We start from the raw sequence: 27734 nt of genomic DNA, 5'->3' as shown, positions 1-27734 counted from the left end.
CTTGGACTATCAATAGAATCAGGAGGCAAACTATTATACCAAATCTTAGCATCATCCTTTAATGAGAAAGGGAAAATTTTAGCAACAAAATAAGTACGCATCTTAACATCATCAGAAAACAAGCTACTTAAAGTAGAAAGCTCATTCATGTGCTCTACAGCACTTTCTTTTTCAGTACCACAGAAAGGTGTTTTCTCAACAATAGATATATGAGATAAATCAAGAGAAAAATCATAATCTTTATCCTTAATGTTTATAGGAGATGTGGCAAATTTAGGATCAGGAGACAGTTTATATCTAACATCATGTTGTGCAATAAGCTTTTTAAGGTTACTTGTACTAGTAGTAGCATTGCATTTATCAATAAAATCATCATCAAGTTCCACATAATCTTCATCAAGATCATCAGACTCAGGTGAATTAACAGGTGTAACAGTATTTTCATTAGGAGTTTCAGTATTTTCAATTTGTCTAGACCTAGCAATTGTAGCATCTAGAAAAGGACCTAATGAACCAGTATTATCAAGCACAGTAGAAGCATCATCAAAATTATCATAGGAATTTTCAGATTCAGCAGAAATACCAACACGTGAAGCTTGTGGTGGTGAAACAAGTTGACTTATCACAGATGGTGAATCAAGAGCAGCAGAGGTACTCAGAGTTGTACCTTTTCTTGTGGTGGATGGTAATATGGCGACTTTAGCATCGCGAGGTTTACCCATGATGGAGGATTTGCAGCGAACAATATCAATTCAGGTGAACTTGCAAATAAAGCTATGCTCCCCGGCAACGGCGCCAGAAAATAGTCTTGATGACCCACAAGTATAGGGGATCATAACAGTCTTCGAGGGAAGTAAAACCCAATTTATTGATTCGACACAAGGGGAGCCAAAGAATATTTATAAGCCTTAACAGCGGAGTTGTCAATTCAGCTGCACCTGGAAACAGACTTGCTCGCAAGAGTTTATCAGTAGCAACCGTTTTATAGCAGTAGGAGTAGTGAAATAACAGCAGCAGTGTAACAAAGACAGCAATAGTGATTTTAGTAAACAGCAGGATTAAAATACTGTAGGCACAGGGATGGATGAACGGGCGTTGCATGGATGAGAGAATTCATGTAACAATCAAGGCAGGGCATTTGCAGATAATAATAAAACGGTATCCAAGTACTAAACAATCCATAGGCATGTGTTCCGTATATAGTCGTACGTGCTCGCAATGAGAAACTTGCACAACATCTTTTGTCCTACCAGCCGGTGGCAGCCGGGCCTCTAGGGAAACTACTGGAAATTAAGGTACTCCTTTTAATAGAGTACCGGAGCAAAGCATTAACACTCCGCGAACACATGTGATCCTCACATCACCGCCTTCCCCTCCGGTTGTCCCAATTTCTGTCACTTTGGGACCTCGGGTTCCGGACAGCAATATGTGTATACAACTTGCATGTAAGATCATAAAACAATGAATATCTTCATGAATCAATAACATGTTCAGATCTGAAATCATGGCACTCGGGCCCTAGTGACAAGCATTAAGCATAACAAGTTGCAACAATATCATAAAAGTACCAACTACGGATACTAGGCACTATGCCCTAACAATCTTATGACTATTACATGATCAATCTCATCCAATCCCTACCATCCCCTTCAGCCTACAGCGTGGGAATTACTCACACATGGATGGGGGAGTCATGGATGGCAGATGGAGAGGCGTCGGTGGTGATGGCGGCGATGATCTCCTCCAATTCCCCGTCGCGGCGGAGTGCCAGAACGGAGTTTCTGGTCCCGAGACGGAGTTTCGCGATGGCGGCGGAGTTCTGGATGTCTTTTGGAAATATGGTCGAACCCCCTGGCGTTTTTAGGTCGAAAGGGTTTTGTAGTCCGAAGGAGAGCGTCGGGGGGCCACCGAGGCGCCCTCACCATAGGGCGGCGCGCCCCCCTCCAGGTCGCGCCGGCCTATGGTGTGGGGGCTGTGGGCCCCCCCTGGCTTGCCCTTTTGGCCTCGTATGTTCACTGTGAAAATAGGCCCATTGCGATTATTTCCGGGGATTTTCCTGAAAGTTGAGTTTCTGCACAAAAACAAGACACCAGTGCAATTATGCTGAAAACAGCGTTAGTCCGTGTTAGTTGTATCCAAAATACACAAATTAGAGGCAAAACAATAGCAAAAGTGTTCGGGAAAGTAGATACGTTTTGGACGTATCACATGTTCATTAAGATTCTTTCTTCGGAACCGACATATCGGCCCACCTTGGTCGGTGGATGATCTTCATGGGCCCCTGGTTGGGCCGTAGGAGGTAGCATAACATTGGTTACCCGAAGGGTAATGCCCACATCATCCTCGAGTTTATCTTCGATGGCCTCTACAGGGAAGACGCGCGACATTCAGTGTCGCAAATGCTTGGGTTTTGGTCACATAGAAAGAGAATGCATGACCAAACGTGTGATGTTGGTGCGTGAAGATGGAGAATATGATTCTGCAAGTGACTTTGATGAAGATACATTGGCTCTTATTGCTGCATGTGATGGAGCCAACTCTGATTCTGAGAGAGAGATGGAGGTAATGGAAGTTGCTGCTGATCAGTACAAGAGCTTAGTTGCACAACGTGTGTTAAGTGTGCAATTGAGCAAATCTGAGCATGATCAACGCCACAATCTGTTTCAAACAAGAGGCGTTGTAAAAGAGCGAGCTATACGGATCATCATTGATGGAGGGAGCTGGAATAATCTGACTAGTGTTTATATGGTGGAGAAGCTTTCTCTACCCACAAGACAACGCACACATCCATATTACATTCAATGGTTTGAGAGCTCTCGGAAGCTCAAGGTAACAAGAACTACACGCGTGCATTTTAGTATTGCTACATATTCTGATTTTGTTGATTCTGATGTTGCACCTATGCAAGCTTGTTCTTTGTTACTTGGTAGACCTTGGCAATTTGATAGAACTAATCAATATTCAGGGCCAGGCCGGTAAAATTTGGGGCCCCGTGCGAAAGATAAAAAGGGCCCTATTTTACTAAAGAAATTTTACTAATAAATAACTATAATATACATATATGTTTTATATGGACGTTTAAACTGAAGAACTACTTTCGGCGCCTGTAGATTCTGAACTCGTTGTAAGATAGTCTTAAAAATTATTTTAAGGGGAAATACATATATATAGTTTAGGGATTTCTATTTTCGTGCCCTCGGGTCGTTAGTTGTACTCAGTTTTCCCCAGCCCCTTAGTTTTTCCTCAGTTTTCCCCAAGCCTATGTCTGAAACCCGCAGAAGGAGCTCAGACGGAAGGAATCCGTTTATTTGGACGTTCTGTGCTGACGTGTTGCACCGCGTCATCTGTGGGGCCGCGTCGTGTGGGGCTGCGTCGCGTGGGGCTGGTAGAAAGGGACCGCGTGGGATAGGACGAGAAGCGTTTGGTTGCACGTGAGCAGGAGCTGGGTTTTGTCTCTCTCGGCCCAAATTGGCATTTTTAAGAGCACCTTTTCCCCTCTTTCTCTCTCTGTCTTTTTCACCAAATTAGTATCAAATCTAGAGAAGCTTCTATTTCTGTCTTTCTTCAATATGGCAGCAAATCTAGTAGCAAATCTCTGGGGTTATTTATGCCTTTTGGTCCTCGTTTTTTGCCCAATATGGCAGCAAATCTAGTAGCAAATCTAGAAGCTAGTATATGATAAATTCACAACAGCTTAATCGGAAAACTAAGTATAATACATAAACTTCATACAGCAGCCAAAAGCAGCCAATAACGTTGTTAATGTTCACGACAAACTAAGCTGAAAAATATACAAGACGCACGCAATGTATGGACAACAAGAAGATTAGGATACCCCAGGATGAATGAATTTGTTCTTCATTCCTCCTCATATATTTCTTCGTCACTCCATTCGTGCATTACCCCAAGGAAATATTCATTGAACTCCTTCCGTCTACAGTGTGCGGCCAATACATCCTCCAAACGGTATGGCATGTGTTCATTTCTCATACCGTAGCTTCCTATTCTATCCACACGTAGTGGCCACTCATCCCAGGCCTTTGTATCATGAGAGTACTCTCTGATATAACCCAAATCCGTGTAGTAGATGCAGCCAGGTCGAAGTGTCGGGTACACTCTGGTGTCGACGGAGATACACCGGATATAATTCACGAAGAAGGCATTACTGCCAATGTTACTGACCGGATGGAGAGAGCGGCTCTGAGTGTCCACACGGTACACCAATGGTCTGCCCGCCAAAGCCACGCTGACCAACAACACAAGCAGCAGATCACCATCCGACTTCACAAGGTAGAACTTCTGATGTCCAAGTTCTGGAAATGAAATTAGTGTCTCCATCTTGACAGTGCTCGCACGCTGCTGCAACTGTACATTGGTGCACACTATTCTTCCGTTCTCAAAATTGTCCGCATCTACTACATACAGTTCACCATTGAACGGGGTAATGCAACGCAGACAATGGTTCTTGATCGAAAATCTTTCTTCTCCCCAATGTTCATGTAGATCCTTAGTTGGAGTGCTCTCATCGACCCAACCAATTTCCGGCGGGTAATGTGCGGCAACGAAGACCATAGTCGGGGATTTGATAACATCGACTGATTTCAGAAAAACAGATGGCATCTGCGCCTCAAACATAGTGTTCGATTTCTTTGTGAGTGGGTTCAGAAGCCGTATCTTGTGCGGCGGGTTCTTCTGGGCAAGCACGATGACGCCACGGCAAAAGCCGACGAAGTAGTATCTAAAATATATTGATGAAGATAACATTCAGCACTAAGATGTTTAAGATTGAAAATAAAAAGGTAGATATGGAGGAATTTGAACCTTGTATGAACTTCCGATATATCTATGGTGACGTAGCCTGATGTGCCGAGTTGGAGGAAGGTGAACTCAGCGACGCGTGGAAGGGCGTGGTGTAGCATGATCCATTCGTCCAGGTGCACGTCGGGCTCAGGCAAACCTGAGCGCCAATTTCTACAGACTTGCCTCATGGCAGAGTAGGTGTCGACGTACTCCTCGTTCGCTAGTAAGCATTCGCCGATCTTGTGAAGTGGTCCATCAGCCGAGAGAGAGGCCCAGTTCACGGAGGAGTCGCGCTTGGATGCGCCGCCCTCGGCGGCGACGGGCTCGGCGACGACGGGGTCGGAGGCAACGGGCGCGCAGGCGACGGGCTCGGAGGCGACGGCCGCCGGCGCATTCTTCTTCTTCATCGCCGGCAGGGTAGCGTGCGTACGGCGGTTGGGGTTTTTTCGATTTGGAGAAGTTGATGGGACGTGAGAGGGGTGGTTTCGTGCGTGAGCGAGAATGAGACGACTGTGTGCAGAGGGAGGGAGGGAGGGGCTTACGCGTCCTAAATACGACCCGCGTCCTACGCGTCCACTATTTGCACGTCTGCACCGCGACACGCGTCAACAATGGCACGTCTTCCACTTCTGCACCACAACACGCGTCCTCGAGTCTAACCCTGGAAAGTTAGATATACTCAGGTATACCCTCGAGTCATATACTAGCATTTTTTGTGTGCTCAGTTTTCTCCTTGAGTGCTAATACTGTCTAGTGCAGTATACTCAGTTTTACCCTCAAGTGGCTGGTCAACAGAGAGTCAACAAATGGGATTAACTAGTTAAATGAGTTATTTAATGTGCGAAAAATTCCGAAAAAGAGTGGCACTTACTCATGGAGTCTTTACCACAAATTGCCACTTCTCAAATCATAGATAAATCATAGATAAATCAAGTTTCACCATAAATTGCCACTTCTCAAATCACCTAGTAGCTATGAAGGTGCATGGTTTTCCATAATAAACCCTACCCAAAACAGCTTTCCCCAAAACATACTTTGTCTGAATGAGGCCATAATTTTCACACTCATGTAGATTTGTAATGCAAATAGTTTGAGGTAGGCCAAGACGGGTTTTATTGTACAAAACACGCATTTTCCATTTTTTAAATCTCATATTTGAATCCCTTAGTCTGTTTACTACTCACTTGCCCTTGGTTTCTTGATACTACTCAGTTTTGCCCTCTCCCTTCACAAACTCTCACAGACGCCCAACATTGCCCTGATTGGTCTAGCCCATGTCACGCGGATCGTGCCCGCCGACCGTTGATCGTATGATCTAACGGGCAGGATAACCCCTATCTCTCTCTCTGGTCGGGGCCACCACCCTCTCTCTCTCTGTCGTCGGTTAGCTTCCACCCTCTATGTATGCGAAAGGGCGGTTACCCAGTACGCTAAAGTTCGGTTTTCTGCATTATTTTTCACGAGCTAAATTATAAACTCTTTTTAGGCATTACTTTTCACGCAAAAAATAATAAACCATCACCGATTTGTTGTAGCCATTACTTTTCACGCAAAAAAATGATACACCATCACCCATTTCTTGTAGCCATTACTTTCCACGCAAAAAATGATAAACCATCACCGATTTTGTTGTAGCCATTACTTTTCACGCAAAAAAATGATACACCATCACCCATTTCTTGTACCCATTACTTTTCACGCAAAAAACAATAAACCATCACCGATTTTGTTGTAGCCATTACTTTTCACGCAAAAAATGATACACCATCACCCATTTCTTGTAGCCATTACTTTTCACGCAAAAAACGATAAACCATCACCGATTTTGTTTAGCCATTACTTTTCACGCAAAAAATGATACACCATCACCCATTTCTTGTAGCCATTACTTTTCACGCAAAAAACGATAAACCATCACCGATTTTGTTGTAGCCATTACTTTTCACGCAAAAAATGATACACCATCACCCATTTCTTGTAGCCATTACTTTTCACCCCAAAAATGATAAACCATCAACGATTTGTTGTAGCCATTACGGTAAATGATAAGCTATCACGAATTACCATTTCTTTTAGGCATTACTTTTCACGGTAAAATGATAAACTATATCACGAAGTTCCATTTCCGTCAAGATAGTCCGCATTACTTTTTTGTTGAGATATATACCCCCACAACGGTCATCTCCTCCTTAATTTATTGTGTAAACCCCCACAACGGTCATCTCCTCCTTAAATTATTGTGTAAACCCCCACCAACGTTCACCTCCTCCTTATTTTATTGTGTAAACCCCTACAACGGTCATCTCTCCCTTATAAACACCCACACGGCCATCCCTTGTGTCAATAGGTTCTGCCTCTCTCTTCTTCGTTCACATACACTTGATCCATTGCCAGGGCTTCCACGTCTCGGACGCGGACCGGAAGGGGAAGGGGAAGGGGAAGGGGAAGGGGAAGGGGAAGGGGAAGGGGAAGGGGAAGGGGAAGGGGAAGTGGATCATCATCATTGCCACCACCACCGTCAACACTGCCATTGATCATAGAGGAGTTCTTCATCGTTGTCTATGAAGACCCTTTGGTCAAGAAGGTACGTACGCGTTCCCACATATATGATGCATGTGATTAATTATGGGCATGTTCTAAAAACCTTTAATTTCAAACGATCGGCGCTCGACCTCTTTGCAGGAACTCCCAAAAAAATTTGCGGACTATCTTGACGGCCAGGAGCCAGCTAAGGTGTATCTGCGAGCAGCTGACTGCGGTCCTCGTCTCTGGACCGTGGAGGTCCTATTTGACGGACAAGGCCGGATGTACCTCGACAAGGGTTGGGAAAAATTCACCATCGCGCAGGGTGTGGATTTCGGCTGCTACGTACATTTCAAATATGAAGGCGATGATGTGCTCACAATGAAGGTGTTCGACGGAACAATGTGCAGGAGGTACTACTACTCAGACGACGAAGATACTGACGATGAAAGCGACGACGACGTGAAGCCATGCATCCATCCCCTTTAGATAAGGGGATTATGACCAAGAATATATATGTAGCTTCATATGCATCGATTTAGAGATCTAGCTATTTTCTATATATTATGCATGTAAAAAATAATATCGCATTTCCACTATTATTCGAGCACCACATCCTCCAAACGATGCCGATGCCGATATCGGCATGGTCAGAACGGCTATGTTCGCCGCCACTGCTAGGTCAACGTTGGGATGCACAATGCTTAGCATAAGGGTCACTTTAGATTAAGCTGCGAAAATAGTCACCTGCCATATATAAGAGCGGCTCTATATTATATTCTCTAAATAAATAGACGATCACAGCGGTCATTGGCTGCGAAGGCCCCACAGAGCGGCAATATATAATTTTCTATAAATAAATAGACGACCCACTGGTCATTGGCTGCGGCAGCCCCATAGAGCGGCCCCATTTGTCATTGGCAGCACCGCGTATACAATCAGGAAATAAAATGGCCCACTCGTCAGCGGTAGATGGATGGCTACCCATCAGCAAGAGACGGTCAGAGAGGAACTGACCTGACGGTAACGGTAAGGCCTCTGACCTGACGGCAACCCGCGTCTTCGAGGGGTTTCAAACTAGAGGGAGGGGAAAACTGAGGAAAAACTAACGAGCTGGGGAAAACTGAGTACAACTAACGAAGCAGGGGCACGAAAATAGAAATCCATATAGTTTAATACCTTGACCGGAAGGAGTATCCAACCAAAGAAGAAAAAAACCAACATCCAATGATTTTGATGAACTAAAACTGCTAGGGTCTTAAAAACTAGAAAGAAATACTTTCAATCTCAATGTTTGATAGCATATAATGATATCCCAACAAGTACATGTATCATGTTTCAGAAAGAAATACTTTCAATCTCAAAGTTGTGATTAATTATTAATTTGAATATGAGAAGTCAAGATACCATATTACAATTTTTCTGACATGTTTAAAGTTTTAACTAGAAACTTATTTCGGATAGTATAGTGTGATTTACACATGCAGCTTCTTTGAGTTTTACCTAAGTTTTATTCAATGCTCGTAAAATGAATAATCTGGTATTTACATTTTCGGCTTCAATTGGAATTGAAAAAAAACAGACAAAATAAAGAGACGAGTTGCTGACAAGAGGTTCTAAAAGAAAGACACAAGTTGAATGCTAATAAAATGAATAGTCTAGTGTTTACCTTATAGGCTTCAGTCGGAATAGAAAAATGTGGGACAAAATAGAGACAAGGTGCTAACAAGTGGTTCTAAAATGAAGACACGAGCTGCCAAATAGAGGTTCTAGGAAAAAGTGGGACAAAATAAAGAAACAATAATATATGAGTCGAACTTGCAACCCCTTGCTTATAGATTAACACGCCCGACCTATAGCACCAATTGGGCTGGTATCAACATGTGACTATTGGTCGGAGAGTACATTATATTAAAGGACAACGTAAATTTTTTGGGCCCCTAAAAAATATGGGCCCTGTGCGGCCGCACAACCCGCACAGCCCGCACTCCCGTGGGCCCAGGCCTGTCAATATTCTCTTATGCATGATGGAAAGAAAATTGGTCTCAAACCTATGACTCCTGAAAAAGTATTAAAAGATGATCTTGCTAGAGCTAGTAGAGTAAAAAATGAGGAGAAACATAAGAGTGAAAATCAGATTGTTTCTGCAGATTTTGTGCCACATAAGACTAATATGCTACTGAAATTCGTTTGAAAAATCCTTGTTTGCTTGCTAGCAAATCTGATATTGCTGAACTTGATGTGAACACTACTCAATGCTATGTTATTATTTGCAAAGAAGTTCTGTTTTCATTTGAGGATATGCATCCTTCTTTGCCACCTGCGGTTGTTAACCTTTTGCAGGAATTCATTGATGTGTTCCCACAAGATGTTCCACCTGGACTACCACCTATTCGTGGTATCAAACATCAGATTGACATGATTCCAGGAGCTTCTCTGCCCAACCGTGTGCCATATCATACCAATCCTGAAGAGACCAAAGAGATTCAACGGCAAATTCAGGTTCTACAAGATAAATGTTACATTCGTGAGTCTCTTAGTCCATGCTCTGTTCCTATTATTTTGGTACCTAAGAAAGATGGTTCTTCACGCATGTGTACTGATTGTAGATCTATTAATAATATTACCATTCGATACCATCATCCTATTCCTCGTTTAGATGATATGCTTGATGAGTTGAGTGGTTCTATTATGTTCTCTAAAGTTGATTTGCGTAGTGGTTACCACCAGATTTGTATGCAATTAGGAGATGAATGGAAAACAACGTTTAAAACTAAGTTCTGTTTATATGAGTGGTTAGTAATGCCTTTTGGATTAACTAATGCTCCTAGTACTTTCATGAGATTGATTAACGAAGTTTTATGTGCTTTTATTGGACGATTTGTGGTGATATACTTTGATGATATTCTGATTTATAGCAAATCTTTGGAGGATCATTTGGATCATTTACGTGTTGTTTTCAATGCTTTACGTGCTGCACGTTTGTATGGTAATTTTGAGAAGTGCACCTTTTGCACCAATCGAGTTGCGCTTCTTGGCTATGTTGTTACTACGCAGGGTATTGAAGTTAATTCAACCAAGGTTTAGGCAATTGAGAGTTGGCCGCAGCCAAAGACGGTCACGCAAAGTGAGGAGTTTTCTTGGCCTCGCTGGGTTCTATAGGTGCTTTGTGAAAGATTTTGGATCCATTGCTGCGCCGCTGAATGAGCTTACAAAGAAGGATGTGCCCTTTGTGTGGGGCGATGCACAACAAGAAGCCTTCATGATATTGAAAGATAAGTTAACACATGCTCCACTACTCAACTTCCTGATTTCAATAAGACTTTTGAGCTTGGATGTGATGCTAGTGGAATTGGTTTGGGAGGTGTGTTACTACAAGAGGGCAAGCCTGTTGCATATTTTAGTGAGAAATTGAGTGGGCCTAGTCTGAACTATTCTACTTATGATAAAGAATTATATGCGCTGGTTCGGACATTAGAAACTTGGCAACATTATTTATGGCCTAAAGAATTTGTTATACATTCTGATCATGAATCTTTGAAGCATATTCGTAGTCAAGCTAAGTTGAATCGTCGCCATGCAAAGTGGGTTGAATTTATTGAGTCTTTTCCTTATGTTATGAAACACAAAAAGGGTAAAGATAATGTTATTGCTGATGCTTTGTCGCGCTGTTATACCATTCTATCTCAACTTGAATTCAAGATTTTTGGATTAGAAACTATAAAGGAACAATACTTGCATGATGCTGATTTTAAAGATGTGTTGTTGAATTCTAGAGATGGTAGAACATGGAACAAATTCATCCTCAATGATGGATTTGTGTTTCGTGCTAACAAGCTATGCATCTCAGATAGTTCTGTTCGTCTTTTGTTGTTGCAGGAGGCGCATGGAGGAGGATTGATGGGTCACTTTGGTGTGAAAAAGACGGAGGATGTACTTGTTGCACGCTTTTTTTGGCCACGTATGCGTCAAGATGTTGAGATATTTGTGGCACGCTGCACTACATGTCAAAAAGCTAAGTCTCGACTTAATCCACATGGTTTATATATGACTCTTCCTGTCCCTGGTGTACCTTGGGAGGATATTTCTATGGATTTTGTTTTGGGATTGCCTCGTACACAAAAGGGGAGGAATAGTATCTTTGTTGTTGTGAATCGGTTTTCTAAGATGGCACACTTTATTCCATGTCACAAGAGTGATGATGCTACACATGTTGCTCATTTGTTCTTTTGCGAAATTATTCGTTTACATGGTGTGCCAAATATTATTGTTTCTGATCGCGATACTAAGTTTCTTAGCCACTTTTGGAGATGTTTATGGGCTAAGTTGGGGACTAAATTGTTGTTTAGTACTACATGTCATCCCCAAACTGATGGACAAATTGAAGTAGTAAATAGAACATTATCTACTATGCTGTGGGCTGTTTTGAAGAAGAACTTAAAATTGTGGGAAGAATGTTTTGCTCATATTGAATTTGCTTACAATCGTTCGCTGCATTCTACCACTAAGATGTGCCCGTTTGAAATTGTATATGGTTTTGTTCCACGTGCACCTATTGATTTATTGCCTTTACTATCTTCGGTGCAAAATAATTTGGATGCTACTCAACGTGCTGAATTGATATTAAAATTGCATGAGATTACTAAAGACAACATAGAACACATGAATGCTAAGTATAAATATGTTGGGGATAGAGGAAGAAAGCATGTTGTGTTTGATGTTGGTGATCTTGTTTGGTTGCATTTGCGCAAAAATCGTTTTCCTGAATTGCGCAAGTCTAAGCTAATGCCACGTGCTGCTTGTCCTTTTAAGGTGTTAGAGAAAATAAATGATACTGCATATAAACTTGAGCTTCCTGCAGAATTGGGTCCGGTTAGTCCTTTTAACATTGTAGATTTGAAGCCTTACTTTGGTGAAAAAGATGAGCTTGCATCGAGGATGACTTCAATTCAAGAAGGGGAGCATGACGAGGACATCCCATCTGTTGATATAACCGCTGTACCTACAACCACACAAATACAAGGACCAATCACTCGAGCTCGTGCCAAACAACTTAACTATCAGGTACTTTCGTTTCTCAGAACTATTCCTCACATACATGAGAATATGATATTGCCTAAATCAGATGTGTTTGTTACTCTTAGTAATGATGGACCTAGCATGGATGAGAAAGACAAGCATTGGAGCATGATCACACATGGAGGAGATGGCAGCAAACATGTGAGGATTAAAGAGGACGCTGCGAGTGGAGATTTCAGAATTTTGAAGCCACCATAATTGGAGATGAAGACATGAACGAAATATGCATGGCTGGCCGAAATCCTACCTTTTCCTCCTTTAAATACCCCCATAGCCGTCACGTTTAGATTTGGATTTTGATTAGATTAAAAGTTAGGCATTGCTGCAACTCTCGTGTACCTTATTCAATAAATCTTTCATCTTTCATCGGAAATATTCTGATTGCAATATTAGTTCTTACTTGTTCTCGATTTCAGGTAGAAATTAAGACCCTCGCTGGTCAGGCTGATCGTGCATCCGCAAGATCAGTAACTCCCGGAGATTGTCCGAGCGATTGCATTGGCGCACGAGCTTTGCATGTGTAGTCGGATCGTCAAACACGAACTCCACCAACAAATCGACGCTATCATACTCTCATCGAAAGATCGGCCACCTTTGCCCTATCATAATGACACCGAAAAAGCCACCTTCGTAGACAGTAGTGAGTCCTCATCACCTCGCGAATCTATTTTTTTTTCATTTTGCTTAGTTTAACTGAGTTGGTGTTCTTTACTCACTCAATGAACTTGGATGTTTTGTTGGTAAAAGCTTAAAACTTGTGTTGATCAACAATCTTATGGACACATACAAAGCTCGCTTCAAATAAATCTCCTAGCAATTCCCAGATTTCTATTCCACTGAAAAAAATGTGAAAATATTCCTTGGCTCCAATTTTGGGAAAAAATAGTCTGTCAATGACAATTTCTCGATGTTTCGATGAGAATTTCTAATCCTTAGAACCATTTTCCAAAAAAACATCCTTCGAACCAAATAGACCTCGAGAAATAGAAAACCATTCGGCCCAACCCAGTTCCTCTCCTCCTTACACCCAAAGCCCAAAGCCTTCGGCGCCGCTGACGGCTGGTCTCGTCGGCGATCCGGCAAGCTTTCTCCTTTCCGGTGTCGTCCTCCAACCTTCCAGAGTGGCGGAGGGTGCACCGGCGGCGGCGAGCGGGACATCACGATCGGAAGCTACGGGCGGCCGCCGGCGAGGAGAAGGGCTGACAGGTGTATCCTTCCTGGCATCGAGAAGAGGAAATGGTGGTGATCGAGCCGGAGCCTGAGGCCGAGGAGACGCAGGGCTCCTCGTCCCCGCTGGGATCCACGGTCGGCGTGGAGGCGGCAAGTGCGGAGGCACACGAGGAAGCCTTCGAAGACGCGCTCACTGACGAGCAGATGCGCGAGGTAATGCCCAATCCCTATCTTTAGCTTTGACCTGCCATTTGATGTGCTTAACTAAGTTCTATTTCGGTAGACTTGAATTAGGACATATACTGCTAGTTTGGTTGGTTAGGGTAGTTTTGTGCAGATAGCTATGGACCCTACCTCACTTTCTCTGTTTAGACTATGATGGATTAAAGGGTAATGCAAGTATAGGTGAGGCACCCCTCAAATGTAAGGCATGCCTATGCGGTAATTAGTCCATTCTTGTCTGCTGATCAGCTCTGCTGTTGGGTGCTTGGGTTGCTCAGCTAGTTAATTTATGTTTACTATTTCCACTGTTATAATTTTCCGGGGGCAAGATCAAATGCCCACATGGCACCCTTACTTCGCTTTTTTTGTTTTTTGTTTTTGTTTCGCATCTATCATTAAAGATGTAATGGAGGTGTATATCCGAAATCATAGCTAGAGCAGCTTATCTTCGTAGCTGCCAGAAATATGCCCATACAAAGCCAGTTTCTCCGATTAGAGATAGAACCCCCTAAAACTAAATGGGTATTGAAGATTAAAAAATGCTCCACAAAGGGATGCATGTATGCGAAACCGACACAGGTCGGTAGGTAGAGAAGAGCCCTCTTCACCATCATGAATAAATGGACTATTCTATGTGTATATATATGTAGAGGGGGTATCCAACCCTCATTTATCCTTTTAATGCTCCTCGCCTCATTTCCTTCTAAGAAAGTATCCATGATTGCCTTCCTACGACCAAGCTATTATATTGGAACTCGCTATGTTTTTATGATTTCACAATCTGAGTATTTTTTTATTAGGCATATAGGGATTGCATACAGGGATTGTAATAAATTTAAAACAGACTAGTTGAATATAAGACAATTTTGCACATGTATGAGATACTGTTGAAAGCTCATGGTTAAGGATTTTCTGCGGTGGTAGGTGCTACATATAACTTGTTTTTATTGTCATCTTTATTTTCATATTTACATTACTTTTTGCAAGAACTAGGAATGAAATGCAAAACCAAGAAAAAAAATGAATAAACGAGCAGTTGTTTTGATAGACTATTGTTTAACTGCTGTAACTGCCGATACATTGCATCAGGCTGTCAACAATTGGTCTCACGAGCTTTTAGCAGCCTTGTAGTTTCTATTTGTTTGAATCTTGGATCTGGTCGTATGGTTGAACTTTATGTTGCTTTTGTATCAGAGGTTCTCTAGCATAATGTTGGGGACTTGTTGCATTCTAGCTTTTCCTATATGACTCCCTTCTCTACATGGTGTAGAAAGCTAGAATCCATGCAAATGGTGCAAAATCTGAAGGAAACAAGCTTTTTGCTGCTGGACAATACAATGATGCACTATCCCAATATGAGACTGCGTTGCAAATCGCCACTGAGCTGGAATCTGCCGAAGATATATGCTCAGCATGCTATTCAAATCGTGCCGTATGCTTCTTGAAGCTGGTAAGCTACTTTTCTGAAAGAGTCATTTGTTTGGAAGTTAGGAGGCTGTAGAAAAAGGTCCATGTTCCGATGTCATCATTTTTCATTTTCATTTATATGTAATTTCGGTGGTGCTGCAATAATTATGCTTATGCTACATTAGGTGGTGCCTTGGCTTCAGAATAGTTGTCCCTGAGTATTTGCCCTTTTCCTAAAGAAATGTAGAAAACAACAACTATAGTTATCCATCCTTGATATGCAGTGGGCATATTCTCAAAAAAATAAATGCTGTGGGCATTTCCGTACTTTGTTGTATGAAGTTCTTAGAAGGAACTATACATTATTATTCTGCATAAACTTCTTATGATGCTAGACTAGCCAGTTTTGTGTGGTGCACGGTTGTCTAGTCATTGACCCCTTCTTAGGTTTTACTATATTGCCATGTTTGGCTGTCAAATTCCAATGTGTACTCGTGAGTAGTGATCCTACTCTTTCTCATGTATTTACTTGGATCAGCACATTCTGTTCAATATAGTTGTTTTATGTCATGCCTGTCTTGCTCCAAGCAACCTTAGTATTGACTTTGTGGAATTTAGGGGAAATATGACGAAACAATTAAAGAATGCACGAAAGCACTTGATCTGAATCCTTCATACTTGAAAGCCTTGCTCCGGAGGGGAGAAGCACATGAGAAGCTCGAACACTATGATGAAGCTATTGCTGGTTGGATTCTATCTTCATTCTGTTTTTAGATCATCAATTTCACATCATTGCATTCAGCATAAACGTTAGTTTGCTGTCTTTCTTGAAGTTTTACTTGTGCTGAGTATTATCTTGTTGTCTTGCTTCATAGATATGAAAAGAGTCATTGAAGTAGATCCTGCAAATGAACAAGCTAAGAGATCACTGTTCAGGCTGGAGCCACTGGCTGCTGAGAAAAGGGAAAAGATGAAGGAAGAAATGATGGGTAATGTTCTCTCTCATTTTTTTCTCAGATATTTCGAAAACATGTTCTGCATTCATGATTTCAATGTAGCACACAGCTGTAGGCAACTTATAACTTGGGCACAGCCACCCAGGTGTCATCGTCTAAGCAACATCTTGCATGGCTAAATTCTTTTTTACCAACTGTTGACCTTAAGCTGATGGAAATTACTTACTGGCATAATCAGTGATAACTAGTGCTTGGGACCATTGGATGTAGTATGCCCAATGAGTGTAATGGTCCACTGGAGTTTTACGTTGCTCATACAACCTCTAAACATAGGAATTGTCTGAGATATCCTCTTTATGTCACACTCTGGTCTGCATCCTGAAGCCATACCCCTTTTTTGTCATCTGAATCTGTGGACGTACTTTATTTGTTGCAGCGAAGCTAAAAGACTTGGGGAACTCTGTGCTCGGGCGCTTTGGGATGAGCGTGGACAATTTCAAAGCTGTTAAAGATCCCAACACAGGCTCATACTCCATGTCTTTCCAGAAATAACATGTGGTGATGATTCATACAGGATACAGATGGATACGGATGTGCAGACTGAGTCTTTGGGATCCCTTGAGTACTTTATATTGGGGGTTTATGGAGGAGCATGGACACGAGCAATCCTGTTTTTTTTACGCCCATTTGCTCCATTTGCTGATCTGTGATTCTTTAGTGTAGGAAGTTGCTATGTGTTCAGGTGTAATAGAAATGTTTCTTTGTCATTAAAGTTTTCCTTTAACTTTGACCAAACTTTTTGTATTTGCGTCATGCGCAGATTGTTTCGGAAATTTGTTAAGCTTTGAAACATGCTTATATTTTGTTTTGTAAAATAAAGGGTACAAAGACATCCTGGTATGATGTTCTGCACAATCATCATCTCTGTTTTCCTTGCTTGGATAAAGAAATGGTCAGTGGCTCCGTCTCGTCCTAAAATGAAAATATTCCGCTGTTGGTATTATAGTCCGGAGCTGAAAAGGACAGGCCAGAGTTGGAGCAAGAAGATGTAAAGATGCCCTAAACAAAACAGAGTTGGAGTAGGCTGAGTCAGCGGTGAGCTACTTTTGTCCTTTGCCCATTAGACATGCATCCTTTTGGTTTGGGGGTTTGGTTGTCACTCACAGCCAAGCTCACAGCTTCGTCTTCTTCATCCATACCTTGTAGTCTCTGCACGCTCTTGTCCGGCGGCACAGCTTCTCCCAGCATCCCCATTCCCAGGATCGGTGTGTTTTGGCAATGGCGGCCACGAAGCCTGTCCTGTACAGCGCGTGGATCAGCTCCTGCTCCTACAGGGTCCGGATCGCCCTCAACCTAAAAGGTAATCCAAAGCCAAATCACCAACCCTTCGATCCTTACTCCGTAGTCCTGAATGTGCTTGTCTGAAACTCGTATGGTTGAGTACAATCTAGAGCACCTGTGCTAAACTGAATTAAGGCTGGCGCTGTTACAGGGTATTGTGAGTAGTATTCAGGCTGAATTTAGCTCTGGGTGCAAATTTTTGTTGAAAAAAAGAAGAGTAGGAACAGAGGAAAACATAAAAAAATGATGTCATGATACAAATTAGATGCAATATTTGTTTGGTTGCAGCAAACCCAGGAAATTTCTTCAGGGACTACAGTTTAGCTTCATGTCATGGTTGCATGGATGCAAATAAAAGTTTTATGGTGTAGTCTCTTGCTGCGAATCCTATGAATTTTGGGTGTAAATAAAAGGGCAATCTAGAGGAATTGGTTGATCTCGTCTCCGTAATGTAATCCAAAGGGCCTATTTTTGTGGGGATGATCGATTCCTTAAACTGTAGGGGTTTCTACTGCTATGAAAGAACTAAAAATTTGACTTCTGTAAATTTTCATCTGTTCATAGTGGGTTTGGTAGGAATAAACAGAGAAATGCATTTTTTGGTACCTGAACTCGCTCCTGTTTGGTCCCTGAACTTCAAAAGCCAATAAATTGATCTAAACTGTACACTTCTGGTTTCTCAACTCGACCAACGCAGCTGGAATGTTTCGCGGTTGGGATATTTGACTTGCATGATTTATATCAGAGTTGGCGCCATTCCAGCACTTGTAGTCTGATCGGCTTCTCTTCTCTCTTACTGACCCATGCCCTGTGTGCGCTTGAGGCCGAGTTCAAGGAGGAGAAAGTGTGCCAAGTACTAAAAAGCCAAGAGCTGGATAAAGCACCTGGGCCCGACTGTTTCACGGACAAATTCTACACGGCGTGATGGCCTATTATTAAGGCCGATATTGGGGAGGCGTTTGTGGAGATGGTAGGATTTCAGGCCGTCAATCTGGCGCTGATCGCGCTACTCTCCAAGAAGCTGGACATTCTGGTGGTAAAAGACTTCCGGCTGATCAGCCTCATACACAGCGTCACGAAGTTGGTGGCGAAACTCTTGGCGTGCAGGCTCTCCCCACTTATGCCAGAGCTAGTAGGGCCCCACCAGAGTTCGCTGGACATGCTTACAGGACAACTTCCAGCTGGTCCAAGGGACATCGTGGCGGCTCCATGGGGCGGGCGTCACCTCCACTGATGTTTAAGCTTGATATCACCAAGCCTTTCGACACACTGGATTGGGCATTTTTGCTCGATGTTCTGGCCAATATGGGTTTTGCTGAGCGCTATCTATGATCTGTGCCATCCTCTTTTCAGCAACAACTAAGGTCCTCCTCAACGGTGTTCGGGGTGACATCATCAACAAGGAGGCATTGCATGGGTTCTTGTGTGGGAGAGGGTCTCCATGGTTCAACTAGACCCAACAAGAGAGGATACTATGATCTGGCGATGGGAGAATGATGGGTGCTACTCCTCGTGCTCGGCGTACAAAGCCTTCTTTTCCGAGACCACTAAGGCGGAAGGCGTGGATTAGATCTGGAAATCATGTGCCCCACAGAGCTGTCGGTTCTTTGCTTAGCTAGCGTCGAGGTACAAATGCTGGACCGCTGATAGGCTGCAGAAGTAGGAACTGCCTCACCCAGCCGCATGTCCAATCTGTAAGCAACAGCTAGATACCTTGCAATACTTGCTTTTGGGCATGGATTGTGGCTCGCTGGGGCAAGCCGGAGTGGGCGGCGGACAACCCTCTCATGCACTGGTGGGTGGGCAAGTCGGCACCGAAGAAGGAGGTGATCACTCTCTTTTCTGGTGTCCGTGGAAGCATCGGAACAATGTGATTTTCAACGTGGAGAAGCCGGACGAACGAACTGTAAGAGCATCTCCACTCGTGCCCCCGTCGAGGCCCCCGGCGAGCGTTTTTTCCATCCGGACGGTGATATTCGGCCCAGTGGCGCCCCCGGTTCCTCGTTTTCGTCCGAATTTGGCCCTTCATCCATCCGGCGAGCCCACGCCACCCCCGGCCCCCCGGGGAGCGCTCGGGGACTCCGGACGAGTGAAAAGCGGGGAAGGGCCCGATCTGTCGGTGACTCGACGCACGAACCCCACCGCCACGTCGCTCAAAATCTCCCCCACCCCTCGTATCTCTCGCCGCCGGCACCACCCCGCCGGCTTGTTGCCCAGATTCCGCCGCCCCTCCTTCCCCACCTGCCTATATTCCGCCGTCTTTGGACGACGGCCTATCTGGCTGCTCTTCCGCCGGCCTGCTTGCTCCTCGTCGCTCGCGGCTCGGGTTGCCTCGACCACGCCCGTCAGGTGTTCGTCCATTTGCCTCGCCGGCCATGGAGTCGGACGAAGAGGAGAAGCAGATGTTCGTCGAGCTTATGCAAGAAGAGATGGCAGCAGCCGCCCAAGACGATGAGCACATGATGATCCTTGGTTGCTTGGCTAGCATGTACGCCGGACTGGCAACTGGTCGACGTGGTGGGTCGGCACGAGTTCGCCGGAAGTGCAAGCCGAGACAGCGAATGGAGGGCTACTGCATGTTGTACGCCGACTACTTCGCCGACAATCCATTGCACGGTGAGAGTGTTTTCCGGCGTCGTTTCAGGATGAGCAGAAAGCTATTTCTGCAAATTGTGTATGCCATCCGCCACTTTGATCCCTACTTCAGATGCAAGGCGGATTGCACTGGTTTGGTTGGATTTTCGTCACTGCAGAAGTGCACAGTGGCTATGAGGATGCTGGCGTATGGAGCTCCCGGTGATACTGCAGATGACTATCTTCGGATGGCGGAGTCCACCGCCCTTGATTGTTTCTACCGGTTCTGCAGGGCCGTCATAGCAGTGTTCGGGGACTATTACTTGAGATCACCCACTGTCGAAGACACTGAGAGGATCCTTGCAACAAATGAAGCTAGAGGTTTTCCAGGGATGCTTGGAAGCATTGACTGCATGCATTGACAATGGAAGAACTGTCCGTTTGCGTGGCAGGGAATGTACAAGGGTCACAAAAAAGGCTGCATTGTGATACTTGAAGCAGTGGCTACCCATGATCTCTGGATTTGGCACTCTTTCTTTGGTATGCCTGGATCCAACAATGACATCAACGTCCTAAACTGCTCCCCGGTCTTTTCCAAGCTTGTTGAGGGTCATGCTCCCCCGGTGGACTATGTGATCAATGGTCGGCACTACAATAAAGGATACTACCTTGCAGACGGTATCTATCCAAAGTGGGCAACATTTGTGAAGACTATCTCGAATCCTAGCACCCCCAAACTTTGCGAGTTTGTCAAGAAACAAGAAGCTTGCCGAAAAGACGTCGAGCATGCATTTGGTGTCCTCCAGCAGAGATTTGCTGTCGTCCGGTTCCCCGCTATGACTTGGTCCAAAGATCAGATGTGGGAGGTGATGAACTGCTGTGTGTGCCTACACAATATGATTATTGAAAATGAGCGAAAGCATCCGGTTCCTCTGGCTGAGCAAGAAGCACCATATGAGAGAGAGGGTCCTCTTGCACAGCCTAATCACCAGGTGCCTCCATCATGGACCGCCTTCATTGCTATGCGTCAGGAGATTCGAGACTCTACAATGCATCAGCTGCTGCAAGATGATCTAGTGGAGCACATATGGAGGCTCCGAGGCAACGCCAACGCCAACGCCAACTAGTCTGTCTAATTTGTTTGAAAAATTGTGAAATTGTGTGCTTCATTTGTTTCAGCACTTGTTAAACATTGTACTGATTATCGCCGAATTTGTTTCAGCAATTTTCGTACTCTTGGTCGCCGAACTTTTTAAATTTTATGTTAAATTTGTTTGAAATATGTCAAATGGTCGAGGTTGGGGGTTTCCTGCCGGGGGGACGGCTGGAACTTCGGCGCTCCCCACGCCAAATCTTCCTCCAATCCGGACGAAAATTTTGCCGGATTTGAGCGTGGGGAGCGCCAACGAGTGGGGATGCTCTAAGTCAGTAAAATCAGATGTTCCGTTCAGAGTTCGAGGTTTGGAAGGAGGTGGGTCTTTTCCGTGGGGAGGTGTTTGGCACTTTCAGTCTCCGGTCCCACACTGTTGTTAGACGTAGATTAGGCTTAGGACGAGGAGCAGCCACCTCTTGTTGGCAGCAAGCTAAGCCGCTTCGCGGCGTTGTGAACTTGCTGCTTGACAGTTCTTCTATGAAATGAGATAAAATTTAGAAGAAAAAAAAAGCTTCGCTTCTCACTGCTCACAGACCCGACCAATGCAACCCACCAACCCGTCTCTTCCTCCAGCCATTAACAAGCTTAAGACTCAGCCACGTGCCAATTCAGGTCCAGGAAGCTCAAGACGTGTCCGGAGTGATGAGTTCAGAGACAAAATTAAGCGTAGTTATTATATCTCTAAAATAAAATATTAAAGTCCGGAGCCCATAGTTAGGGTAGGCATAGTCGACAGTGATATACTTCTGTTGTTTCTCCGCTCAGGGCTGCATCCTTTGGATCTGGAGATGGTCAGTCACACCCAGCCTCACAAATTGTCCTCCTCTTCTTCTCCATTCCACACTTTGAACTAGAAGCCCTGCTCTTGTCAGGCTAGTGCTCTGCGTTGGCCATGGCAGTGACCAAGCCCGTCCTGTACAGCAAATGGCTCGGCTCCTGCTCCTACTGGGTCCGGATCGCCCTGAACATCGAAGGTAACCAAAGCCAAACCACCAACCGTCAGACCCTTACTCTTTTTTTTTGAATAGGGGTAGGGTCCAAGGAGCCTAGAAGCTGCTAGTATTAATTAGGCGGTGGGTACAAATTACAGAGAAACCCCTACAGATCAGGGGAATTCTGGATAAGGACTGGGCTTTTACAGAAAAGACCCCATAAAAAATATGAAAAACGCGATTAGGTCCTCGAAGCTCTGCACCGCATATGAGAGTCGCCGTCGAGTTGCTCCGCCATAGAACGAACACCGGCGCCGGGGACGAACCACTTGGTCCAGTTTCGTGGCGGAAGCGATAGCTCTTCCCCTTGGACTTCTTGGTCCTTGGGAAGTCAGATCTCCAGGAGAAGGGCCGCCATTCGGCCATGTGATGCAGGGCAGGGCGGTGACGCCGGCATATGTCCCCCGTTGAAGAGCTTCCCCGGATGAAGTTTGCGTCAGCAACAACGTCGGCGAAGATGTCGCAGCTCCATAGCACCTCTTGGGCACAACATCTGCAGCATCTCCTTCCTCGCCACCACGGCAGGCCAGGGAGAAGCAGAGCCGATGGCTACTCACCACCGAGCGGATCCAGCGAAGGTAAGACTCCTTGGAATGGACTGGCGACGGCGTGTCTATGCTCCTCCTCGCCTCCACGGCCGGCCAGGAGCTTGTCGATGACGCCGTTCTCCGACGTGCGCGCGTTTTCCCCCTCGCCTCCAAGGCCGGCCAGGAAAAGACGCCGCCCGCCGCTTCCACTCTGCAACAGGTAGTGCTCCGCCGCTTCTTTATTGAAGGAAGCGTCAGCCCCCTTCCTCCCTCTCCCCTCCGACCACCGGAGAAGAAGAAGAAGGAGGTAGGACCCTACATCAGGCGAGATCCAGGCGGCCAGATCTCCTCCTCCGCCTCCACTACCGGGCATGGAGCCCCCTACCGGCAAACTGCCGCTAATCCTACCTAGGCTATCTACCCCGGCGCCTCCCCTCCGCCCATCTCCACCGGCGTCGCCGGCGAGATCGGCTTCGGGTTGGCCCGGCACCCTCAAAGAAACCCTCAGGTACTGTGGATAAGAGAGAGAGGGAAGGGGGGGGGGGGGGGATGAGCGTTTTTTAGAACAACTGGGACTATTCAACTCAGAGTCAGACCCTTACTCCATAGACCTAATTTTCCTTGCCTAGAACCTGTTTTAAAGATTTTGTATGTAGAAATTTTTAAGAGTGTAACAGCTCGGTCCACTCGAATAACCCTATATAAGACCAGTAATTCAAGTACACAAGTTTAAAGCACTGTGCCTAATCTGTTAACAATTTCCATTATTATTTGCTAACTATATACCATGTTCTCCATAATGAAGGTGTTGAATATGAGTACAGGGCAGTAGCATGGAATGATCCAGGTTAGCAGCAAAACATATCTTTCTTATCGTTTGTACAGTTATACACTCATTGTCCGAAAGAGTGTGACACAGTGAATGTGCCGGAATAGTTAACCAATAAGTTGTGACGTCAGAAATATATCCTGTCTAATAGTTCTAATGGCACCGGAAACTGGTAGTCGCCACCTAAAATTATTGGCTCGTTGCATACTACCGATCCGTTTAAGTTGCAAGGCATTGTGATAAAAATGTCTTTGCTTTCTGAAACGAGTAGTGCGCAGTTCCCTTCCTGTTAAGTAGGCATGATTTCTTCCAGCATAGTAGTACTTTGACTGTTCTTGTGGTCATGTTGTAGATTATGAGAAGATCAATCCGATTAAGTATGTCCCAGCACTACAAGATGGGGATATCTTGGTTTCAGACTCTCTTGCAATCATATTGGTGAATAGTAACTCTTCGTCACGTTTTTTATTTTATTTTCTGTGGTCCAGCCTCTTAGTATCAATCATTGTTTATTGACAACACATCTTACTTGCTCTCTGTGAGTACGCAGTATCTTGAAGACAAATATCCCCAGCACCCTCTTCTACCTCAAGGTCTGAAAAGGAAAGCTCTTAATCTGCAGGTACATATTTGTCAAGAGGTCCTTTGTGGAGTGACTTTAACTCTTTCTTTTGTTTTCAGATTTTTTACACTGAAACGAACTGAAGTGTTCAATAAGTTTTCCATGCTACGTTTACACCTATCACTTAGTGCTGAAAAAGGGCAAAGGACCAACAAAGTTCTGCAAATATCATGTTTAGATATTTTATGTTCTCAGTTATTCATTTGATCGTTTAGTTATGCAAAAAAATTATCTGTAGCTAATCTGCAGGTACATGTTTGTCAAGAGTCCTTTATGGAGTGACTTTAACTCTTTCTTTTGTTCTCAGACTTTTTTACACTGAAACGAAATGCAGTGTTCAATAAGTTTTCCATGCTACGTTTACACCTATGACTTAGTGCTGAAAAAGGGCAAAGGACCAACAAAGTTCTGCAAATATCATGTTTAGATAATTCATGTTCTCAGTTATTCATTTGATCGTTTAGTTATGCAAAAAATTGTCTGTAGCTTGCGAACCCAGTACAAATAATGGATTTCTTATTTGTTGCAGATCGCTAACATTGTATGCTCGAGCATTCAACCTCTTCAGTGCTACGCTGCAGTCGTAAGTTCACTTTCAATTAGCTCTTTTTGTGAAAAGATTGTTTTCTTTTCGCGGGCCGCAGTTGTCCAAACACAGCCTTATATCGAGCTTTTTTTTATCTAGGGTTTAGTTAACGGCAAATTAGGTTCCGATGAAAGCCTTCAGATAGTACATCATTACATTGACAAGGGATTTAATGGTATGAATTCGAAAACTCTGTTATTAATTTTTCTGTTTCACACCATATCACTCATATTTCCTTCAGTACACACTTCTCGTGACAACTCCAAAAGCGGCAGTGCATAACAAATATTGTTGTAGTAACTGACATATTTTTCCTCTCTCACCACAGCCATTGAAAAACTGCTGGAAGGATGTGACACTAAATTTGCTACTGGCGATGAAGTCCAACTGGTTTGTGATTTGCGATCAATATTTTTTCTTTTGACAAATACCACGTTTATCCTGACAATACACTTTTTATATTAATAATCATCTTTCTTTCTTGACAAGTTCCCGGTACAAAAATTACTGTTGTTAATTGTAAGCTATTGACTAGTCTTATCTTTTGCTTGTATATTTTGTTTCTGTGGACAGGCAGATGTGTTCCTTGCTCCTCAGATACACGCTGGCGTGACACGCTTCCAAATCGATATGGTACGGCACTTCCCATCTATTGTTCCTTGCTTCCGCATGTAAAGTTTAATCGCCGCCCATCCACCTGCTGATAAAAACGTGCTCACAGTCGAATTATCCTCATTTGGAGAGATTTTACAAAGCATACATGGAAATCCCTGCATTTCAAGTTGCATGCCCCGAAAACCAGCCAGACGCGCCTTCGTCCTAAACAGGCACAGAGAACTGCAGCTATTTTCGAGGTGTGTGCAGCACAAAAAAATCTTATAGAAGTGATTATTTGAGAACGATGCAACTCCCTTCAGTTGGAGAAGATTATGACCCTGCAGTTGATATCTTTGTATGCCAACTTCAGGTACAGCAAGGTACTCCAGTTCTGGTGAAAAATAAAAATGGAATCCCGTCTGTGTTTACCACTGGGAGTGAACATATTGATGGTTCTGCATTTCCAGTTTCAGTATTTGTATTTTCTTTGTGTAATTTCAAATGAGTTAAATACACTTCAGGTTTACTTTTGTGATTGTATTTCGACAACCTCAAATTTAGGTTACTGTACTTGGTGAAATGTCTCACGTGCAGATGCAAATACATGAAGGATGATGGTCTAACTCCTCGGTGTCTAGATAGTTAAGTGGAGGCGTACCCATGGCAAACTTGCCAATAGTCAAACAAAAGGGGAATATGGTATGCATCTGACTGTAGTTCTGGATGGACTTGACGAGGTACTCCACATCTTTGGGGTGATCATAAGATTGAAAAAACGTGTCTTAGTTGTGATTGACATGTTATATTGTGATGATCAAGTGAAATAAGTGATAGGTTAGCAAACCGTGATGTGGTCTTGGTTGTACCCAACCTCCAACGGAACGGTGAAAGTGTCATCATTCCATTGTGCACCGCTAAGGTCTTTAAGCTTTTACATATTGATCCATCTGGTTTTCCACTTTCTAAGATGGTTGTACACATGAGTTCAGGACATGTCACAGAACTCAAAAACCACCTTGGCAACAATCGTTCAGATACAGATCTAACATACTACTTTTAGATCTACTCAGATCTACCACTTGCTCAACGAACTAATATAAGCTACAAGAACTAGAATTTGATGTCACTTAGACCCACTAGAGGAGCGGAGGGGCAGGTAATAGCTCGGCGAAGTGAAAGAAAAAAGCTCGCGTGGTGGAGCTGCCATACAACCATTGCTGACCCCAATGAAATTTGCGAAATCCACCATTAGATAGTTCATCATCATGGTGTACTAATGAAAATATAGCACTGAATAGCGAAGCTGACACCAACATCCCATTGTTCAAGCTACGCCCCTGCTTGTCGCGCTCGGCCATCGTCAACTGAGAAGACTTGTCAGTGAAGAAGCTTCAAAAAAGGGTTATCCTTTCAGCGGAAGGTGACCACTTTTCTGTTGTTGCACTTTGGCGGATACACACGAGCGTGCGCCATCTTCTCGCTCGCGCGAGCACAAGGCCACGTCTCCCTCCTTGCATGAGCCCAACCTGGCTTCGAGGTTTCGGCCATTCCTTGGGGACCGAGCTCTAGAGTAGTTTATGTTGAGCTTGGTTGGACAATGGACACACCTCTTGTGCGCACTATCATGGCAACACATAGGCGGAAGCCAGCAACATGACCGCCGCTGCAAAGCAACCATCGCAAGATCTTTAAAAATAGACCCCATGTTAATATGTTCTCACAAAAAAGTTTGGCCAAGAAGTTACCAACTCCTCCGTACATGAGTTATCAAAGGTAAATGTAAAAAGTTACCAACCCCAAAAGTTAATGTCATTTTAAAAATTTGGAGAGTTTTTTTAGCTCATAAGTTATCATCCCACTAATGTGTGAGTTACCATATTATTCACACACTGTTACCAGCTTTAGGAACTTACCAAAATTGGGATTAACAATGATTCTTTTGGAGTTTATATGATACTGAGCTACAACATAAGAGTTACTAGGTTAAACTCATGTCAACACCTTGATAACTACATCTGGACACATTTTAGCGCGTATGTTTATTCGTTTCAGCGAGAAGTAATATGTGTTAGAGGGAGTAGCTCATTTGACTTCAAAATACTAGTCCATTTGACTTAAAAATGGTAGTTTATTTATGTTGAAAGTTATTTCCCCCATTCGTTATTTCCCCATTAAAAAACCATTGGCCAAAAAAGGAAATTGGCAATAATTGAGTCCAAGTTATATGAATGTTGATATAAAACAACAAAAAAAAAGGAAATTTAGAAAGAGAATTGAAAACAGGGAACTAAAAATAAACATACAAGTAAAACAAATCAGTTGTCACATCACCAATACATAGTAGTAAAAAAGATGG

General features: G+C 43.8%; 2 protein-coding genes across 3 annotated transcripts; both read left to right on the top strand.

Annotated features, from left to right (window-relative positions):
* The first annotated feature begins 13413 nt into the window (after positions 1-13413).
* On the top strand, positions 13414-17075 carry LOC127299558 (uncharacterized). Its single transcript, XM_051329527.2, has 5 exons — positions 13414-13785; positions 15065-15244; positions 15820-15946; positions 16077-16190; positions 16594-17075. Exons 1-5 carry the CDS (start codon positions 13639-13641, stop codon positions 16707-16709), a joined length of 684 nt encoding a protein of 227 aa, XP_051185487.1. The 5' UTR covers positions 13414-13638; the 3' UTR covers positions 16710-17075.
* LOC127299559 (glutathione S-transferase) lies at positions 16930-25958 on the top strand. 2 transcript variants are annotated; one of them, XM_051329531.2, is made up of 12 exons: positions 16930-17054; positions 17164-17252; positions 17393-17517; positions 23550-23591; positions 23926-24011; positions 24124-24195; positions 24725-24778; positions 24881-24956; positions 25110-25171; positions 25355-25414; positions 25503-25635; positions 25749-25958. In XM_051329531.2, the coding sequence occupies exons 3-11, from the start codon at positions 17436-17438 to the stop codon at positions 25602-25604; spliced, it is 636 nt and encodes a 211-aa protein (XP_051185491.1). In that variant the 5' UTR covers positions 16930-17054; positions 17164-17252; positions 17393-17435; the 3' UTR covers positions 25605-25635; positions 25749-25958. The 2 variants fall into 2 exon arrangements, with proteins under 2 accessions (XP_051185491.1, XP_051185490.1); XM_051329530.2 differs by having other exon boundaries at positions 17364-17517.
* The last annotated feature ends 1776 nt before the right edge of the window (positions 25959-27734 follow it).

This window comes from Lolium perenne, chromosome 5, assembly GCF_019359855.2.
Source record: "Lolium perenne isolate Kyuss_39 chromosome 5, Kyuss_2.0, whole genome shotgun sequence".
Taxonomy (NCBI): domain Eukaryota; kingdom Viridiplantae; phylum Streptophyta; class Magnoliopsida; order Poales; family Poaceae; genus Lolium; species Lolium perenne.
This window is presented reverse-complemented; position numbering and strand designations above follow the sequence as displayed.

What these genes read in the sequence shown, in the direction of transcription:
- LOC127299558 (XM_051329527.2), top strand. Translation starts at nt 13,639, where the DNA reads ATGGTGGTGATCGAGCCGGAGCCTGAGGCCGAGGAGACGCAGGGCTCC. An exon ending in CTGACGAGCAGATGCGCGAG is followed by an intron (nt 13,786 to 15,064) that starts GTAATGCCCAAT and finishes TACATGGTGTAG; the next exon opens with AAAGCTAGAATCCATGCAAA. An exon ending in CTATGATGAAGCTATTGCTG is followed by an intron (nt 15,947 to 16,076) that starts GTTGGATTCTAT and finishes CTTGCTTCATAG; the next exon opens with ATATGAAAAGAGTCATTGAA.
- LOC127299559 (XM_051329531.2), top strand. Translation starts at nt 17,436, where the DNA reads ATGGCGGCCACGAAGCCTGTCCTGTACAGCGCGTGGATCAGCTCCTGC. An exon ending in ACTCTCTTGCAATCATATTG is followed by an intron (nt 24,012 to 24,123) that starts GTGAATAGTAAC and finishes GTGAGTACGCAG; the next exon opens with TATCTTGAAGACAAATATCC. An exon ending in CTGGCGATGAAGTCCAACTG is followed by an intron (nt 25,172 to 25,354) that starts GTTTGTGATTTG and finishes TTCTGTGGACAG; the next exon opens with GCAGATGTGTTCCTTGCTCC.